At 35.4% G+C, this 21,290-nt stretch overlaps 1 protein-coding gene across 4 annotated transcripts in view; it reads right to left on the reverse strand.

Annotated features, from left to right (window-relative positions):
• Window positions 1–21,290, reverse strand: part of LOC139973396 (regulator of telomere elongation helicase 1-like) — a 56,280-nt gene that overhangs the window by 20,436 nt on the left and 14,554 nt on the right. For all 4 annotated transcript variants that reach the window (XM_071980046.1, XM_071980047.1, XM_071980048.1 and 1 more), the window contains exons 14-25: window positions 20,589–20,644; window positions 19,990–20,058; window positions 18,875–18,971; window positions 17,752–17,884; window positions 17,124–17,278; window positions 15,776–15,861; window positions 15,381–15,458; window positions 14,034–14,111; window positions 12,239–12,373; window positions 4,774–4,892; window positions 1,949–2,072; window positions 1,062–1,233 (exon numbers count right to left, since the gene is read on the reverse strand). In XM_071980046.1, the coding sequence (XP_071836147.1) occupies window positions 1,062–1,233; window positions 1,949–2,072; window positions 4,774–4,892; window positions 12,239–12,373; window positions 14,034–14,111; window positions 15,381–15,458; window positions 15,776–15,861; window positions 17,124–17,278; window positions 17,752–17,884; window positions 18,875–18,971; window positions 19,990–20,058; window positions 20,589–20,644 (1,302 nt within the window). The remainder of the gene's footprint in view (window positions 1–1,061; window positions 1,234–1,948; window positions 2,073–4,773; window positions 4,893–12,238; window positions 12,374–14,033; window positions 14,112–15,380; window positions 15,459–15,775; window positions 15,862–17,123; window positions 17,279–17,751; window positions 17,885–18,874; window positions 18,972–19,989; window positions 20,059–20,588; window positions 20,645–21,290) is intronic.

Genomic DNA, 21,290 nt, shown 5'->3' on the forward strand with positions numbered 1-21,290 from the left:
CATTCCGTAAGTTACTGTATATGTAGACTTTATTATGTACTTGCTCTACTTCTGTGTATTGAGCACTTTTGTAACAGGAAGTGAACATCTGAATCTTTATATCTTTATATATATATATATATATGTATATATATATATATATATATATATATATATATATATATATATATATATATATATATGTATATATGTATGTATATATATATATATATCTATATATATATATATATATATATATATATACATATAAATATATATATAAATATATATGAATAATGGTAAAACGGTTAAACAACTATACTGCATTTAGAGAAAGGCTGGATCTTGAGTGGGTTACAATAATTAAGTAAATGATTGGAGGTAAAACAGCCAATGTTTGGTTTCTGCAGAACTTTCGAGCAAAACTAGCTCTTCTCCAGTGTATGATCTCTGATACAGTGGAATGATAGAGTATAATAGCATGCCTTCCACTACTGTAAACATCATACAGTACACATAAGCATGGTTATGCCATATACAGCAGATAGCATACCAACTGATAGAAACTCTTGAGTTTCAAGGCTAAAACCACCTGCCATTAAAAATGTCTCAATTGCGCGACTCTATTGTTATTTTGTACCATCAATGTTTCAAGACATCCTTAAAGACATAAATGACTATCACCTCTTTGCCTAGACTTATCACTTGTTCTATAGCAAATGTTACTAACCTAGTTTATTTTTCATATCACAACAGAGCTAAAGTTGGTATTGTGCATAACCACTGAGGGCTATTTAATGCCACCGTATGCACAATTTTGGACAAGAAAGAGAACCACATGGAGAATTCCATAGTATTCTAATACTATTCCTTACTGAAGCACTGTAGGGTAGGCGTTTGAAACACAACCAACCGCTTGAAAGCATTCTAAAATATGGACTATTTAGTAGCACTGAGAACAATGGAGTTATGAGTCAGCATACTGGTTTGGGTTGATGTATCACATTAATACTAGTATTCAGCATGTACATTGTAATGGTAAATAAGGTAATTTAATACTAAATGCATAATATAGTTCATACTTCCATCTCTGTTCCTTTTCAGACTTGGCACATGGGAGTCTACTTCTCTACTAGCTCTGTTAATGGCTTGATTTACACTGACTCCTGCTGTAGATGTGCTTGCTCCATCCGAGGATACAAAAACATCCTGTTTATTCTCCACCTTGGGTTGTTTTACAATGGGTTGAGGTAACTGTGGGCAAAATAATAATGTTACATATATATATTACACATATATATATATATATATATATATATATATATATATATATATATATATATATATATATATATATATATATATAAATGCATACAAAATTAATATCAACAGATGTACTTGAAGAATTCTACAACCAGCACTGTTGTAGGGAGTTGCACTCATAGATGGTAGAGGGGCACATCTTAAAGATAGTGGACCACTTTGTAGTAGGGAGCAAAACTATCATTGAAATGAGAAAACTTGAGGTTATACTGGCAGTTAAAAGTTCAATGGTGATTGAGGAGAAGATAGAAAATATAAATATGAATAAGACACTGCTAAATGTCAAGCTACTCTTCTGTCTGAATTGGTCCTTTTCAAACCTGTTCAAGCTATAGATCCACTGAAATTCAATCTATTGTTCTTACTGATAAAGCACCACGTGACAATGCTCACAATATAAATGAGTGTTACTTAGTGATCCAATTTTTTCCTGTCTACATGGACCTTCTAGCCCCTCCCCTTACTTTAATAGTCAGTCCATTGTTTCTACCCTTTATAATACCTTACAAAAACCATAACATCATAATAAAACATTTAAAAAGAGTTTGGCAAAGTCAAGATGATGCTCCCTATGGAAAGCCCCTTCACCTCACTTGAAAAAAACTGTCATATCTATGCAAGTCACAATCTTGTTATAAAGAGTTACCGTTTTTTCCGCAAATTTAAAGAAACCAATGATGTCCTTGACGCACTGTCCAAATTCCTCGTACACTTTAACATATGGCTTGACCCAGGCTGGGAGTTGCTTCCTGGCTTCTGCATGTGTAAACCTGTACAAAATCACCATGATCAATAACTCAAGAAGTGAAAGCAGCCTAACATACAAAATCCCCATGATCAATAACTCAAGAAGTCAAAGCAGCTTAAAATGCTTTGTACCATCACTTCAGGGCACTTGCAGGAATTGTTCCAATTTTAAAATGTAAGTAATATCTCACAAACATGTAACAAGTCAGATTGTAGATAATATTCATGCAAAGAGAGTTTTCTGTTTAAACAGTTACTAGTGTTGACTATGTTGTTGTCCAATCCTGTCACAATTCTATCTTATTCTTTGAGTTTTTTTTATAGTTTACATGCTAGGATATTAAGAACTACTCCTTCACTGTTACTTGTACATTGTATAATTAATAATTAAAGGTATCTTTAATGCATGTCTTTTATGAATCTAAAGCTGCACATTTTACCCCAAAATCAACCCTGCAATTTAACTTATATCAAACTTATCAATAACATGTGCATCTACTTAATGACAGTCGTACTTGTATTTACTATGAAAGCCTATCTTCAGTATGACAAAATGGTAACCAATAGTAACATTTCACACATCTGAAGCTAAAACTGTGACTACAAACCACCAAATGATGACTGTCATTTGACTTTCTTTCATTGTGAGATTCTTGTGAAATGGAATCTTTCCTGTAACTTGCGTGTGAAAACTGGGGAACTTAATGACCCTAAAAAAAAACAAATTGGCTGGCAGGTATTCAAATATCCTTTCTCCACAACAAAAGCGAAAGAATTTAAGGACTATATACTTTCCATACTTGGCTGAGTATTTTGCTATTTTATTCCACAATTTATGTAAAAACAAGGCTCTTTGAATTCACTAGTACTTTGATCTTTAAATTCATTCCTCCGAGGCTTCAATTAAACAAGATGAATATGGATTAAATTTAAGTACAACTTGGAATTTCCTTTGCTGCAAAATTGGCTCAAGGGTTCTATATTTGTATGAAGTAAATTTTAACTTAAGACAAGAAAATGCCAAATATGGATCATGACATTGCATGATATTCATAGATCAAGTTGTTGAATAATATATAGTATTTTAAGAGTCAATTGAAGTTAAAAACATCATGAGCAAAGGATAAACTGACCATGGAGAGTGGTTTCTGAGGCATTGATGAAACCCTAAATCATAGTTTAAAGCAACAGTAATACGCACATTCAATGTTCTATGTTTACTGATTGACCAACTTGTAACACTGCTATTAAATTTGAATGAAGTAAGTATATATTTGTATAGAGAGCTAGTGATACCTTATCTTATCTGGAGCATAGCCTAGCTAATGCAAGGATTCTTACATTAAACTATATTACCATTTATACCACTCTAGCAAAATTAACAAGTAAGCTCTCATGAGAAAGGTTTGGTAACTTTCTAAACTGATTTGACAGATAGGAAACAAAGATAACCTTTGGATAGACATTTTGTAATCATGTTGGCAACAATAAGTCTGTAATGCATTTTACTTGATGAATAATGTGTAATTATACATTTAAAAAAAGGATAGGTTAATCTTAGAAGCAAACCCCTGCATGCTTTTCTCTAAACCAGTGCAAGAAGAAGTCATGCTGTCATGCATTAAGCTTGATGAATAATGTGTAATACTACATTGAGAAAGGATTGGTTAATCTTAATAGCAATTAGCATGCATCTCTCTAACCCAGAGAGCTAACATGCTTGATGGGGATTCTTTTCTTAATTTTATATCGAAACATTCAATGTAAACTGCACATATGGTTCTCTTGAACTTAATAATGTGAATGTTGGAAGTTAATTGTTTTAAATATTTTAATTATGTACATATGATATGATAAACTCAGCAGGTACAGACATAGTCCTTGCATATTTGTTTCCCTGTAATTGATTGAATTGATTGTAAGACTCAATCTCAATATCTTAAAATTTTACTCTGATATGACAAGACTGGAGAGGTTCCATTGGAGACACCAATGTTTCTTTTTTTCTTTGTAATATTAACTCCCTTATTCACAAAGGAAAATAGTGTTTCTACCAAAAGTTGCAATATCTGTGTCGAAATTCGAAATACAGAGAATATTGACAGCTAGGCAAACATTCCAAATGTATTAGGTTTCAATGATAGTAAAGATTTGAAGAAAGTAGAGTTTTTATAGAACATCTACCACTCCAGGCAAGAATCAAGGGCTTAGACAGCCAAACTACTGTAACTTTCCATTGTAGTTTTAGTTAAGTTTATTTATTTCTACCATTCCAAAACATACCACAAAAAATCGCAGTTTCATTAACTATTTCCCATATGTGAAGAGATAAGACATGGTTTGGATTGTTTGCTCAGATAAATGTTGAGTAAAGGACAAGATATAGATAGGAATCTTCATTTTTCAGTGTGGGATAGTGTGTTTTTCATTTCCATATACTGTTCATGTCACATTATGTAAAAGGTGAATGATATGAAATTTTAACAGAATTTACACACAGGAAGGTACCAATAGTTTGTAGGTAACTAGAAAATTGTTGTCATGATTTGCAGTGGTATCTTCAGGGTAAAATCTTGCAGTGGAATTCTATAAAGTAAGGAGATAATATCAAAAGCATTAACACTAACTGACCACTGAGATCACAGAATATTAATATGCAAAACCATTTGCAAAATGATAACAATGTAAAATGAGCGAGTCAATGTAGAGGAATGGATTTCAAACCTCCAGTCACAGAGGAGTATTGCTCCATAGTCCTCCTTGTGACGTATCACCCTTCCCACAGCCTGGTTCACAGCTCGGGACGCCTGCTGACGATACCATTCATGACCACTCAAACCAACCTGTGAAGCAAAACAAACAAACCTTGCTTACAATGTTAATATCTCATTTCCAACAATAAATATTGAATTATTTGCAAACAAAGCAGAGCAACTGTGGGCCAGAAACTAATAATTGCTCATCATGTGATGTAAAGAAAATGAACAAATGTATGATTTAAATGAATAGAAATATTTACCGAGGGGCATGGTTGTTACTTAAACACGGTTATAGGGCAGGGTCAAGGAAATGTAACATTGGGTTGAAATTGGAAATGTAGAGAATATGGTCAAATATGGTATGGCTAGATAGTTAAAGAGTTATCTTTTACCACTATGCTTGCAGAACAAAAAAACATAATAATTTAATAAAAAGTTATAACAAATGCCAATTTGCCCTTGTGTTATGCCAAAAAATTCTCGAATTCTGGGAATATTTTTAAAACTAAATTTGTCCTCTAGTACAAAGATGACTTAGAAAGATGACTTGCACAACCTAGTAGTCATGATCAATATTATGGATACCACAGGAATAATTCCCCTTCAATGTCTATAACTTGTCAATTAGCAGTAAATGCTAATTACCTCATTTGTCCCTCCGTTACCTGTCCTTCCGTTACTAAAAAAATGCATTTTTTTTTATTTCTCAGTCATTCAATGCTGGAAAAATTACCATCGGAATTGTCCCTCTGTTTACTGTCCAATATCAACTGTAGATTTGACAGTTGATGCCTGTTCATCTAATTTTCCCTTGGTGTATGTGAAGCAATGCACCAGCCAACACCTGATATAAGTTACATGGTCAGTGTAACTTAAGAACAGTGAATTTGACGTCTTAAAAGAAAAGGTGTGAAAACACATGTTCATTTGGTGTCCCTCCGTTACCGTGATGTTTGTCATGCCATATTTTTCCTACAGTAACAGCAACAAGAATTAAATTGATGGGTATGAAGCAAGTAACTACCTGTCTAGATAACCACACAAGAAATTGCAAAATACTCCCCAAACTAAAGCAAAAAGAAACAAAATGTGTAAGGAATACAGTCCAATGTCCCTCCGTTACCGCTTGACCTTGCCCTATATCTCTCAACAACTTGGAGGTAAACTTGTACTCTTCTCAATAAATGAGCAGATAAATAAGAGAATAATCAACAGAAAACCAACAGAATGTAGACAGGATGCTAATTATTGTCTATCAATATTATACCAATCTGTCACGTTCATATTTTGAATCACATAATGATCCTATAGATTAGTAAATAAGTTGTGCTTTATTAAATTCCCCAGCAGGAAATTGAACGTTTGCGGAAAACGTTACTGAGTAAAATATAAATAGGTACAGACAGATGAAATGGTAAGAGATAAAACTCAGCTCAAATTATATAAAACATAGCTGAAAGTTTTATACAGCTTGGCAGATGTGAACACACTTTGCATGTTAATTTAACCCAAGTAAAAAAAAGTACATTTTCAAAATGGTTGATTACCTGAACTTTTAACTGCTGCCTGATCACAATTTGGTGTAATTATTTCAATTAGACTGACTACGATGCAATTAATCAACATTAGAGTTCATAGCAGAAATTAACCCACTGATGATAACCAAATATTGATTGAGTCAAATGGTTACAAAATCAGTGTTATCTTTTACTTTCTGAAAAGTTTTTCAAATTCAGGTTATGAGGAATTGAAACTTTCATGGTGTACTTTAAAAACCTGAGAAGAACCAAGAAAACATTACTCAGTAGGTTGAATAAATCTCAATCATAGTTTCACATCTGACAATAAAATATCTGTTATATAATTCTGTTGTTGGTGTAAACTTTCAGGAGTTACGTACTAATTAGGTTCTTAAATTGCATATCAAATCAGCTGACAAATCCCTTTCATATTTGTTAATGTAGTCTGAGAGCTCTATATAATATTCTTTACATGCACTGTGAAATATTTTGACAACCTACAGTCATTTGATATAAATCACAAAACAAACTGCTAATTTGAGACCAATTGAGATAACGTTTTAACCCCGTTTTAACAGAACTGAATTTGACCAAACTATGTTTCATCAAAAGAAATCATACCATTGAAGATTTCAAAGATTTATTGTAGCTTTAATTTGGGGTTTTCACCATTGAAAGGTTTTCAGACTTTACACCTGTTGACCTCTTTGACCTCTACCAAATTCAATCATTAGGCATTTATCTACCAAGTATGACATTGATTCAACTTGTAGTTGATGAGATATCATGTTTAGAAGCTGTTTTGACTATTTACCATTAAGCCCCACCAACTCATGCATATTAATGAGGTCAAATTATTGTTGCAAAGAGCATATACTTTCTACGTATATCGTAACATCACCATACCAAATATGAATTAAATCAAACATACGGCTGAAGAGATAATGCCAATATGAATTTTACGTTAAGCCCGCCCACTCATCAATATGCATGAGATGGAAACCACAAACGATAGAGCACATCTGTACATCATGGGGCACCTACCAAGCATGAATCAACTTGTGCTTCTTGAGATAACATGTTTTACAAGATGGCTGTCGCATACACCTACACACAAACCACAATGATTGCAAAGGTTACAAAGACCCAACCAAAAATGACATAGTTTTGAACTTGTCTGCTTAGACCTAGTTATTTGATAAATATTCTAGAATGGTGCTCGGGTAACAATACTACACTACTTAATTGAACCATTAAATAACCGCCACTTAAGACTAATTAGGGTTCAAGGAGAGACTTATTGTGATCAATAGCAATCTTATTGCAAACAATGCTTGGAAGATTACTTCATGGTAAATATGGCAACCCAGGCTAACATGAACCAGCTGTATAGCATGAACACCCAATACAATTAGGAAAGGTCAAATTATAGAGATTGTGAGGCAAAGAGACATGGAACAGTTTAATGAATGATGGTGACATAAACAGGTAGATTACTTCATGGTAAATATGGCAACCCAGGCTAACATGAACCAGCTGTATAGCATGAACACCCAGTACAATTAGGAAAGGTCAAATTATAGAGATTGTGAGGCAAAGAGACATGGAACAGTTTAATGAAAGATGGTGACATAAACAGGTAGATTACTTCATGGTAAATATGGCAACCCAGGCTAAAATGAACCAGCTGTATGGCATGAACACCCAGTACAATTAGGAGAGGTCAAATTACAGAGATTGTGAGGCAAAGAGACATGGAACAGTTTAATGAATGATGGTGACATAAACAGGTAGATTACTTGGTAAATATGGCAACCCAGGCTAACATGAACCAGTTGTATAGCATGAACACCCAGTACAATTAGGAAAGGTCAAATTACAGAGATTGTGAGGCAAAGAGACATGGAACAGTTTAATGAATGATGGTGACATAAACAGGTAGATTACTTCATGGTAAATGTGGCAACCCAGGCTAAAATGAACCAGCTGTATAGCATGAACACCCAGTACAATTAGGAAAGGTCAAATTATAGAGATTGTGAGGCAAAGAGACATGGAACAGCTTAATGAATGATGGTGACATAAACAGGTAGATTACTTGATAAATATGGCAACCCAGGCTAACATGAACCAGTTGTATAGCATGAACACCCAGTACAATTAGGAGAGGTCAAATTATAGAGATTGTGAGGCAAAGAGACATGGAACAGTTTAATGAATGATGGTGACATAAACAGGTAGATTACTTCATGGTAAATATGGCAACCCAGGCTAAAATGAACCAGCTGAATAGCATGAACACCCAGTACAATTAGGAAAGGTCAAATTATAGAGATTGTGAGGCAAAGAGACATGGAACAGTTTAATGAATGATGGTGACATAAACAGGTAGATTACTTCATGGTAAATATGGCAACCCAGGCTAACATGAACCAGCTGTATAGCATGAACACCCAGTACAATTAGGAAAGGTCAAATTATAGAGATTGTAAGGCAAAGAGACATGGAACAGTTTAATGAATGATGGTGACATAAACAGGTAGATTACTTGATAAATATGGCAACCCAGGCTAACATGAACCAGTTGTATAGCATGAACACCCAGTACAATTAGGAAAGGTCAAATTACAGAGATTGTGAGGCAAAGAGACATGGAACAGTTTAATGAATGATGGTGACATAAACAGGTAGATTACTTCATGGTAAATATGGCAACCCAGGCTAAAATGAACCAGCTGTATAGCATGAACACCCAGTACAATTAGGAGAGGTCAAATTACAGAGATTGTGAGGCAAAGAGACATGGAACAGTTTAATGAATGATGGTGACATAAACAGGTAGATTACTTCATGGTAAATATGGCAACCCAGGCTAAAATGAACCAGCTGTATAGCATGAACACCCAGTACAATTAGGAAAGGTCAAATTACAGAGATTGTGAGGCAAAGAGACATGGAACAGTTTAATGAATGATGGTGACATAAACAGGTAGATTACTTCATGGTAAATATGGCAACCCAGGCTAAAATGAACCAGCTGTATAGCATGAACACCCAGTACAATTAGGAGAGGTCAAATTACAGAGATTGTGAGGCAAAGAGACATGGAACAGTTTAATGAATGATGGTGACATAAACAGGTAGATTACTTCATGGTAAATATGGCAACCCAGGCTAAAATGAACCAGCTGTATAGCATGAACACCCAGTACAATTAGGAAAGGTCAAATTATAGAGATTGTGAGGCAAAGAGACATGGAACAGTTTAATGAAAGATGGTGACATAAACAGGTAGATTACTTCATGGTAAATATGGCAACCCAGGCTAAAATGAACCAGCTGTATAGCATGAACACCCAGTACAATTAGGAGAGGTCAAATTACAGAGATTGAGAGGCAAAGAGATATAGAACAATTTAATGAATGATGGCTACATAAACAAAAGTTGAAGGTTTTACAGTCTTGTATGAGGCTAATGCCTCCTCACACGACTTTACAACTTAACCCCTGGTCATTGGTTACTTGTCACACCCACACACCAAAGTGTGCACAATTCAATCAATCTCTCCTGGGGCACCACAGTGCACCACAACCACGTGTCCCCCGGGGGACTTCCCATAGGGTGCAGCCACAAACCGGTGCTCGCAACTATATTTACAAGTTACCTCGCAGGTCCCCATTTATACACCTGGGTGAAGAGAGGCAATGGAGATAAAACGCCTTGCCCAAGGACACAACGCAATGATCTGGCCAGGGCTCGAACCTGTAATCATTAGATCACAAGTCCACTGCCTTAACCACTTGACCACAACGCCCTCCAACAGGTAGATTTCTTGGTAAATATGGCAACCCAGGCTAACATGAACCAGCTGTATAGCATGAACACCCAATAGGACATAAACAGTTTCTAGTCATACCACTAAATTATTACCTACCTCTTACTATTTACAAATGTATTAGATATGGAGATACTTTAATTTCTGCTTTTGTTCCAAACATAACACCATGTAAATACTTTGATACATACAGAACATAAGAAAACTACTGATTAAAAGGTTTACAGACATCTATACGCAAGAATGGTGTGCCAAAGGTAATAGTTATGACCAATGTTAAAGTTTACTGTATCTTTTAAAAGAATCTTAAGTTTGGAAAATATCGAATTAGTCTTCTGTTCTGTAACAGGCTTAATTTTGTAGGCTGCATTGTAGCAGCAGTACAATACCAACCATCAGTGGTACGTATAAGAATATTGCTCTCATGACCTGTACCCTTTGTAATCAGGAAGAATTTGGAGATGTCAGTCATTTTCTCAAGTAAGAACAAATATCTTGCCCCTTATTTCTGTAGGCACCCAAACACTTTGAAAATGGATAAATTTGATTTACAGGTAAGTACAAAAACTATACTCAAGGTGAGTTTACTTTGTAGAGAAATTCTTAAGAGGTTTTAGATCTAGTTTTTTCTCTGTTACGAGTTGGTGCCCATTTTAGAAATGGCTCCAAATCTGTTAGTTTTGAATATTAAGGTTGTTGCTGTTTCTTACCTGGGTTTGCTTTAATACTTTTTTTTATTTATTATTACTTTTGTGTTTTGTATTATTTTGGTACAGGTAAGTTGTTGTAATCTCTAAATGTATATTTCACCAGCCTCTTGTTCCCCACATTAAGAAAGTATAGAGAAATAAACTAAGACTGAAGCCAAAAACTGACACTAACTTGGAATATCCAAAAGCATTAATAAAACAAAGAAAGATTAGAATTAAAATCAAGAGTAATGACGTCTAATAGGTTATGATAGAATCCACATATTAGAATTAGAGTGTTTTTACATATATAATCACACTGAATAATATGTAGATCAGATACAACTTTAATAAGGCCAGGCACAGTACAGTGGACATTCTCCAATCTTCAAAAATAAATAAAAAACACTTCTTTGAGTTCAGAAACTGTTGATAAATAATCTTTGGCTGGTTTGAAGGTTCATGGTTCTTGGATGCACCCCGGTTTGAATGTGTTTTTGCTTCTCAGCACCAAATTTGAAAACATTGTGCCTGGTTTGTAAATATTCAGCGTCTGGTCTTAAAATTGTAATGAATAATGAACGCTAAGAAGTACAGCTAAAACCTGTCGACATTTTGAACATCCATACAAACATAGACTAAACTATTCACACTTTTTGCAGTTCATCGCAATTGCAACCAAAGTGTCTACAATTACAACCTTCTTTTCCAACTTTTGTGATCAGTTCGTTGTACTCATATGTAGTATCACGTAAGGGCTCGTACAGCAGTAATTACTGTTTTATGAATAGGCATAGGCTATGAATTACTGCTGGTAACTTATTTAATCACCTCGCAAAATCATAGTGTAGTTATGCAGCCTACATTTGACTCTAGTCAAATGGTAAGATGATATTTCTTCATTGTCCATTCTATGTACTGTAGTCTTATACAAACAGTCATGTACAGGGGTATTGCAAAACTATTTGACCATTTATGAAATAGCACTCGGAAAACCATAGTGTGAATTTCAAGTGGTTTGGCTGCTACCAAAAGTGCAAAAGTGCCGCTTGGATCTCCGCCCAGTTTGACAAAAAAGCTGGCTAGAACCCTGCAGTTTGACAGCTTTTTGTGAGTTTACATATAATATCTGGTATGTTACCTTGCATGAAACAACAAGTGTTCAGTTTGAAAATTATGGACTGCTTGGGTTGATGTCTTGAAGAATATAGTGTTTGCATGTTCCCAATCCAACCAATGTGAAGATAATAATAGCTACATTGGGGTTATCAAGACACAAAAGTTTTCAAACACAGAGAAAAAGTAACTTTTTGACATCCCAACTTGTTTGAAGCGGCTAACGTAACAAACTGCAACCAACAGAGATGTAATTTATGTAGAATTACCTGACATTTACGTTTGATTTCATCCAAATACTGCATCTTCAGCTTGACTTTAGGGTCCATCTGAGGAGGGAAGGGTAGCCCTGTAATGACCACAGCTCTACCATTCATGTCAGCAAAATCCAATCCTTCAGATACCTGTTACAACACAGAGAAAGAAGATGACCGAAAGATATGTAGATTTAACAAATATTCTTATCGAAGCACAAAAAGCAAAGGAGGAAATAAAAAGTGCACTTTCCTAAACCAGAATAAATTTCCAATCAGATTCAAACCAAGTGATTATTTTCTTTCAAGAATCTTTTGACAGAAATTTTCAAACTTTTTGACGGGGAGTTTAGTCTCAGAGTTACATGAATTCACACAAGTCCAGTGAAATCTACACATATTTGCAGAAAAAATAGTCCTGAAAGGGTGCATAGGTTGACAGCATTTTACAGTTTGTGTAGTAAAAGAGAATTTAAAGAGAATATTAAAGATAATTCTATATTAAAACAAAGCGCAAGTCTGGAAACCTTGGAAACTCTCTAAATTCAAAGGAAAACTTTGATGAACTCAGCATTGGCATGTCGATCCATCTTTAATGGGTACAAGATCTTCTGTGGAGGTGAAAGGTCATTTGAGGTCAACAGTTGTCAATGTCTGACACTTTGTAAACATGACAACTTCAAAAGTAAAGCTTAGATGAAGTTCATACTTGGTATCTTGATTCAACTTCTTGCATACAAGGAGCCTCTGCATTTTATGGTGGTCAAAGGCCAATCCAGGTCAAAGTCTGAAACCACTTTACACCCTATAACTTCAACAGCAAAGCTTGAATGGTTCTTCAAGCTCAGTATGTGGATCCACCTTTATTAATACTATTATACAAGAAACTTCTGCATTTTCATAGAAGTCATTTGATGTCACTAGAAGTAGTCTGAATACCTTGAAAACCATTTAACTTCAAAAGTGAAGCTTGGATGAATGGCATAGTTGGTATGGGGATCCACCATTTTAGGAAGAAGGACCTAGTGTTCTTCAGAAAAATCAAAGGTCAGTTGAGCTCAAAGTATGGAAAGTCTATGACTTCCACAGCAAAACTTGGAAGAACTTCATACTTGGGTATATGGATCTAACTTAAAGAGTGAAAGAACCCTGAGGATTTTCATATGAAGTTAAAGGTAACTGGAGGTCACCATTGGTCAAATTCTGAGAAGCTTGTAATAGGAAAAGATTGAGTAAAACTTCATACATGCACATACATGTCAAAGGTCATTTGGACAACAGAGATTTAAGTCTTAAAGTTTGGTATACATGATGACTAAGGTTTTTGGATCAAACTTATTGAGTACAAGAAGCCTATTGTCTTCTGTGAAGTTTAAAAGTGATTTATAGTCAACAAAGCTCAGTCTCAAAGCTATTTGAAACAGGATAAAACCCCAAAAGTGAAACTTGAATGAACTTCATATGTGGTATGTCCATCCACCCTGTTATTACAATAACCTTGGTTTCTTGTGAATGCCATGTACCCTGTTACTATTACAATTACAGTATGTAGTAATGCCTAAGTCAGACATTTCATAAAGAGAAGTGCTTAAATTGGCTTCTAAAAAAACAGTTTTGCAGGTCTACAACAAAACTAAAATATATTACATTTTTCCAAATAAAGGTTTTGCTATATTAAATAAACATGGAAGTAAATGTTTTGTCATACATATATTTATTTGAATAAAAGAAAACAGATGGACAGAAGAGCCAAAAGCAGTTTGCTGAGTTGATGTTAACTACTTACTAATCCTTATTGCTTCTCACTTACCTTCCCTCTACAAACAGCAAAGAAAGTAGCACCATTCAGTGTCGGGTCTTTCACCTGACTGTAAAACGCTTCCATTGCCTGAAATGGAGAAAATGAATATGCAAATATAATACTGGACAATAGAAATGGTGAATAATAGCTAAACAGAAACTAAAGTAAGATGTACTTTATTAAATCCTAAGCAGTTTGCAGGAAAAGAAATAGGCTAAAACTTAATTATTAAACGGTACAGATAGATGAAATGATCAAAGACATAAAAATACAAATAAATGTAATTTGCCAAAAATATCAAACAAAATACACATAACAAACGAGGTCAAACTTGATTGACCTAATAAAATTCTTCTTACAAAAACTAACAGCAGCATCCATGAAAGGAGAGGAGTACCGGTTCACACTTTGTGTGCACCGTCAGTGCAGCCAGTCTACCGCTGAACAGAACAATGTGGCGGGTCAGATGACCGTATCTTGGTGCAGCCAGTCTACCGATGCGCAGAACAATGAGGCCGGTTAGATGACCATATGTTGGTGCAGCCAGTCTACCGCCGAACAGAACAATGTGGCTGGTTAGATGACCGTATTTTGGTGCAGCCAGTCAATCGCTGCGCAGAACAATGTGGCCTGTTAGATGACCGTATGTTGGTGCAGCCAGTCTACCGATGCGCAGAACAATGTGGTCTGTTAGATGACCATATGTTGGTGCAGCCAGTCTACCGCCAAACAGAACAATGTTGCTGGTTAGATGACCGTATTTTGGTGCAGCCAGTCAATCGCTGCGCAGAACAATGTGGCCTGTTAGATGACCGTATGTTGGTGCAGCCAGTCTACCGATGCGCAGAACAATGTGGCCTGTTAGATGACCGTATGTTGGTGCAGCCAGTCTACCGCTGCGCAGAACAATGTGGCCGGTTAGATGACCGTATGTTGGTGCAGCCAGTCTACTGCTGTGCAGAACAATGTGGCCTGTTAGATGACCGTATGTTGGTGCAGCCAGTCTACCGCTGCGCAGAACAATGTGGCTGGTTAGATGACCGTATGTTGGTGCAGCCAGTCTACCGCAGTGCAGAGCAATGTGGCCTGTTAGATGACCGTATGTTGGTGCAGCCAGTCTACTGCTGCGCAGAACAATGTGGCCGGTTAGATGACCGTATTGAGGATGACCTGTGTCACCTCACAAGGACCACAACTTGACATGCATGAGACTTTCATAGACCAATTCCATCGAAGGAAAACTCTCCCTGATGATGAAATACTCTAGAGTGAGGCATGGAATGGTGCTTCAATGATCAATCATTATCCTATCTAAGTATATTGGTACAAAATATGACAAACAGTGAAGATATTTACCTCACTAAAGTCTGACTTGCCTCTTGGTTCAATCACGATGGCTTTGTACTGAGATATACGGCTACAGACTTTGTTCTCCTGTAGGAAGAGAGAATCATTGTAACAGATGCTGTAGATATAGTCATATGAAGATAACTGTAAATGTTTAGTAAGAGGGTAAATACATAAATATTTATCATTGCTATGTAATGGCATAAGCTGCAACATCTAACCATAAACACAAGTTCATTTATATACATTTACCCTTTCTTGGTATCAATATTAGCAACATTACTATTTTTGAAATACAATCAAGAATATTACTTGAAATATACATGAAATATGATAACAGTTGTTAAAGAGAAACCAAAATTAAGACCTTTGTCTCATGTGATATTTATTCAATATGATCTCACCTGCCAGTGTTCAAGGCAAATATTCATTACAGTGTAGGATGGGAAAAATACTAGCAGTCCATTTGGCACAATCCTGGCAAAGTTCACTAAAAGCAAAAAAAAAGATTAATATTAAAGGTAATATTCCATGCTACAATATTATATGAAAACTATTTTCCTTTACTCTTTCTTTAATTTTAAGGCTGAAGCTCCCCCTATTACTAGTTCATAAAACATTAGACATGCTACAGTAGGCCCTCAGAAGAACAAATTTAAAAGCAGTTCCACATTGACCTACACAGGCATATGCAGTTTCGCATTGACCAACACAGGCATAAGCAGTTTCACATTGACCAACACAGGCATAAGCAGTTTCACATTGACCAACATAGGGATAAGCAGTTTCACATTGACCTACTCAGGCATAAGCAGTTTCACATTGACCAACACAGGCATAGGCAGTTTCACATTGACCTACACAGGCATAAGCAGTTTCACATTGACCAACACAGGCATAAGCAGTTTCACATTGACCAACACAGGCATAAGCAGTTTCACATTGACCAACATAGGGATAAGCAGTTTCACATTGACCTACTCAGGCATAAGCAGTTTCACATTGACCAACACAGGCATAGGCATCTTCCCATTGACCAACACAGGCATAGGCAGTTTCACATTGACCTTCACAGGCATAAGCAGTTTCGCATTGACCAACACAGGCATAAGCAGTTTCACATTGACCTACACAGGCGTAAGCAGTTCCACATTGACCAACACAGGCATAGGCAGTTTCACATTGACCAACACAGGCATAGGCAGTTTCACATTGACCTACACGGGCATAAGCAGTTTCACATTGACCTACACGGGCATAAGCAGTTTCACATTGACCTACACAGGCATAAGCAGTTCCACATTGACCTGCACAGGCAAAGGCAATTTCACATTGACCAACACAGGCATAAGCAGTTTCACATTGACCTTCACAGGCATAAGCAGTTTCGCATTGACCAACACAGGCATAAGCAGTTTCACATTGACCTACACAGGCGTAAGCAGTTCCACATTGACCAACACAGGCATAGGCAGTTTCTCATTGACCAACACAGGCATAGGCAGTTTCACATTGACCTACACAGGCATAAGCAGTTTCACATTGACCAACATAGGGATAAGCAGTTTCACATTGACCTACACAGGCTTAAGCCACTATTGATAGTTACACTGCAATTACAATACCATCACAACATTTGACCACTTAAATAGGTCATTTGGTCTTTTCTTATAAGATAGATTATTATAAATTGTAATCCACATTACTAAAATTACTAACAGTCTTGTACATATTTATACTACAATTCATCACCTATTGCATTCCCCAGAGATGATATATAATGTAAGTTTGATCTGTTCTTGTAAGATGAATCCAGCTGCCTTCTGTCAGGTCCCTTGGTAACTATGCCAACGACCATCTGATGTTTCTTGATGACATGGGGATTCTCAAGCTGTACTGGAAAATTACTGCAGGATGGATGAAGAAAATAATCTCTCATTTTCGATTATCAAATATTCTTGAAGGTTACTGTACAACGGACACCAAATATCCTCAAGTGTTACTTCTTGACATCTTTCCAGCACATTATATTGGAAGAGTCAACTTTGAGGCATTTAAAAAAAAAAAAAAAAAAAAAATGCGGGGAAAATTTTAACTTTTACTGCCAAGTTAAGACAACAAAATCAACTGGCACAATTGATTTTTGATTCAGTATTGATTTTTGTTATGAATTATCAAGAAAAAATAAAACCTATGAAAAGAACAAAACAAGAGCTCCAGTTAGCTTAGTGATTTTTTGCCATACAATTTACTCAAAATGCCAAATAGCTATCTGACTAATGCAGAGCAAGTGAGCTAAATTTGAACTACTAGCTAACTATCTCAAAATGGTTCTGTAAATTTACTAAAATAATAACTGTAAAGTGAGAAGGTCACTTACATTTTGAGTTCTGATTTGAAAGAGGCCAGAGGTGAGAGAGTTCCACTGGTGAGAATTATAGATCTCACTCCTTGAGAGACCAGCTCTTGCATGGTGAATCCAGGGCTGAAACACCAGTAACTTAACACATAACCTGCAAGCAAACAGGTCAAAAGGTCAATGAATGTCTGATTCAATGTGTAATGGGTGCCGAATGAATGGAGTATTGGTGATCACTTTGACTGAGTAATTAAAAAAAATCATATATTAACTCCCCCCAAAAATATGTAATGTAAATAAAATAAGCTCTCCAAACACTTTTTAAATTTTAATTATGCCAGATTTCATTACTACCTGAGCCAATCAGAAAGTGAAATTACACTTTAATGTGATTCATTCCTGTTTATTGATAAATGCAAATAGCTTGGCTTTAGGTACTAACTGTTAATAGACGTTTTCAACATATGCACCATTGCATAATTCAATTGCAATGGATTGTTCTGTGTTCGATCCAACACTTTGCTGGGTCCTAGCCACTCCATTTGGCATGCTGCCACAAATACAGAACTGCATAACCACATATCTCAATGTTATATGATTTTTGTCTTGTTATTTGTACCACAATAACTCTTAGATATGTTACTTTGCAAAGTTATAGGCATTTTGTGATTGAAAACCAGCAAAAAAAAATTCCCATACTGCATAAACAGAGTAGGATATATAATTTAGTCTTAACATAATAGATCCATGAATATGACTCAAACACAATTAGATGCTTTTATCTAAAGCTGATGACAAACTTGAATATTCAATAGATTCAAAAGAGCAGTGATCTACATGGAATAGCTGTAGTAAAGTGTAGCAGATCAGATATTACCAGGATATTCTTTATTAATGATACCAACAAATAATTTAATGTTCAAACTATGTGTAGCAGGTTCGAAAGCTCTGATGTTTGCCTTGTAAAATATTACTGTCCCTCCGTGTAAAACTGCTATACATCCATGCAATCATCTAGCAAATTGTCCATTTGCGAAGCTAGACCAGATGAGCTATTTATGAAACCTCAAGATGCCTGTGACCGGTAAACGGTTAATTTTTATTGAAACTTATAATTTCCATGTTTATATTTTGTGGTCTTAACCTTTTTGCCTTCCTGGAGCTGAAGTATCAATCCATGCATCCAGTGTATTGCTGGCCCCTGCTGGATTCTTCTTCAGTTCAACCTCTTTCAAATGTACCTATTAAATGAAATAAAATATACCTATGAAATGAAATAAGATATACCTTTTAAATGAAATAAGAAATTCCTATCAAATGATATAAGATATGACTTCAAATAAAATAAGATATAAATATCAAAGGAGATAAGATGTACGGATCAAATGAAATGTGTAATCTGTACCAAGGGTAACCATAGTGTGTACTCTATACCAAGGGTAACCATTGTGTGTACTCTATACCAAGGATAACCATAGTGTGTACTCTCTACCAAGGGTAACCATACTGTGTACTCTGTACCAAGGGTAACCATAGTGTGTACTCTATACCAAGGGTAACCATTGTGTGTACTCTATACCAAGGATAACCATAGTGTGTACTCTCTACCAAGGGTAACCATACTGTGTACTCTATACCAAGGGTAACCATACTGTGTTCTCTATACCAAGGGTAACCATACTGTGTACTCTATACCAAGGGTAACCATAGTGTGTACTCTATACCAAGGGTAACCATACTGTGTACTCTATACCAAGGGTAACCATACTGTGTTCTCTATACCAAGGGTAACCATACTGTGTACTCTATACCAAGGGTAACCATACTGTGTTCTCTATACCAAGGGTAACCATACTGTGTACTCTATACCAAGGGTAACCATACTGTGTTCTCTATACCAAGGGTAACCATAGTGTGTACTCTATACCAAGGGTAACCATACTGTGTACTCTATACCAAGGGTAACCATACTGTGTACTCTATACCAAGAATAACCATAGTGTGTATTCTATACCAAGGGTAACAATACATCCTGATCCCTTCAGACATGCAATTCAAGCAAAGAACTAAATGCACTAGTTTACTGACAAGTTTACTTAAAATTAATTAATATATTTCTTATTAAAATATTATTGAGCATTCATATCTTAACATTAGCAGGTTCCTTGGACACAAAGATTTGACTATAAATGAGACATATTTTGTTCGGTACAAAGATATTCATAAAGTTGATTCCATGTCATGAGATGTTTTCCTTACCTTGTAATATTTAGTAGCTTCTGATAAAAAATTGTTACTGCCACCAAACAGATCACTGCTATAGACAATCTATATTAAGAAAAGCAATGCAATTGTAAATTACTTTGTTTATGGAAACACATTGAGCACAAAAACTTTACATATTTTCACTTGCAAATTAAATTGGAATGGAAACAGCTGGAAAAGATAGGCATTAAGGTGACTTTTCTCTAAGATCAAAATCTAGCTGTTGATCACCTAGATGTGATAATCACTGTGTCTAATCGGCAAACTAGTGTATGCTGTCTATAGATAAATTATCAACCACCAGAATTGACTTATAAGCTTATTAGTCTAATCTGAAAATATTAGCTACCTCACGATAGTACTACAGTAAATACAAACCAACATGCTACAGTACAGTATAAAAAAGTATACACAATGTGCATTTATATATTTTTCTTTTAATATCACTGATAAGAACAAAACCTACCAAGACGCTTTAATGAAGGGTCAGCAGTACTTTGAATTTTGGATTGAAACTCTATGCGACAATTCCAATAGTGCGGAAAAAAATGCTGAAAACTTGGAGTTATTATTTATTAGCATACGTTACTCACTTGAATTACTTCTGAGAATTTCTGCAGACCAGCTGCTCTATGAAAGGCACCCGTATCTGGGAATCACATTCAAATAACAGTCTGGTGAATTCTCTAGGAATAACCTACTTGTAGTATTTTTGATATTTTAATACTGCAAAAATGACATATTTTACCTCAATTTCATATAAAAATGATATATTAATGAACATGGAAACCATTGGAGAGAGCATCCTCTGTTGACATTCAGACAACAACCACATGTAACAGTTAATATTCTCCCCCATGGTAGTTTAAAATGGGATGACAATAGTCACTCTTAATATCTCTTACCACTAGTACCACTTTACATGATACACATCTCGAATGGAAGTTAAAATACAGTAAAGATTAAACCACCTAGATTCAATTTAGCTGCTCGGCACAAATATTACTTACCAGATATCCCTATATTGGTCCATAAAAATGGTTTATTTGAAAGCTGGTATTCAAATCATTTAAACATTTCATCTGGCATTCTTTGTATCTCAGATCTTATAAAATCAGTTCTTTTTTATATCTCTTTCTACATTGATTCAAGTTTGAAATTATGCGAGAATTTGTTTGCAGAAATAATTTTCTACCTAAACTGCACCTTGCTCAAAGAAAGTCTGCTTCATATAACTCTGTTGGTGACATATTCAATAGAAACCTATTAATATAGCTCCCTACTGAATATTTTTT

Source organism: Apostichopus japonicus, chromosome 9 (genome assembly GCF_037975245.1).
Source record: "Apostichopus japonicus isolate 1M-3 chromosome 9, ASM3797524v1, whole genome shotgun sequence".
NCBI classification, from domain to species: Eukaryota; Metazoa; Echinodermata; class Holothuroidea; order Aspidochirotida; family Stichopodidae; genus Apostichopus; species Apostichopus japonicus.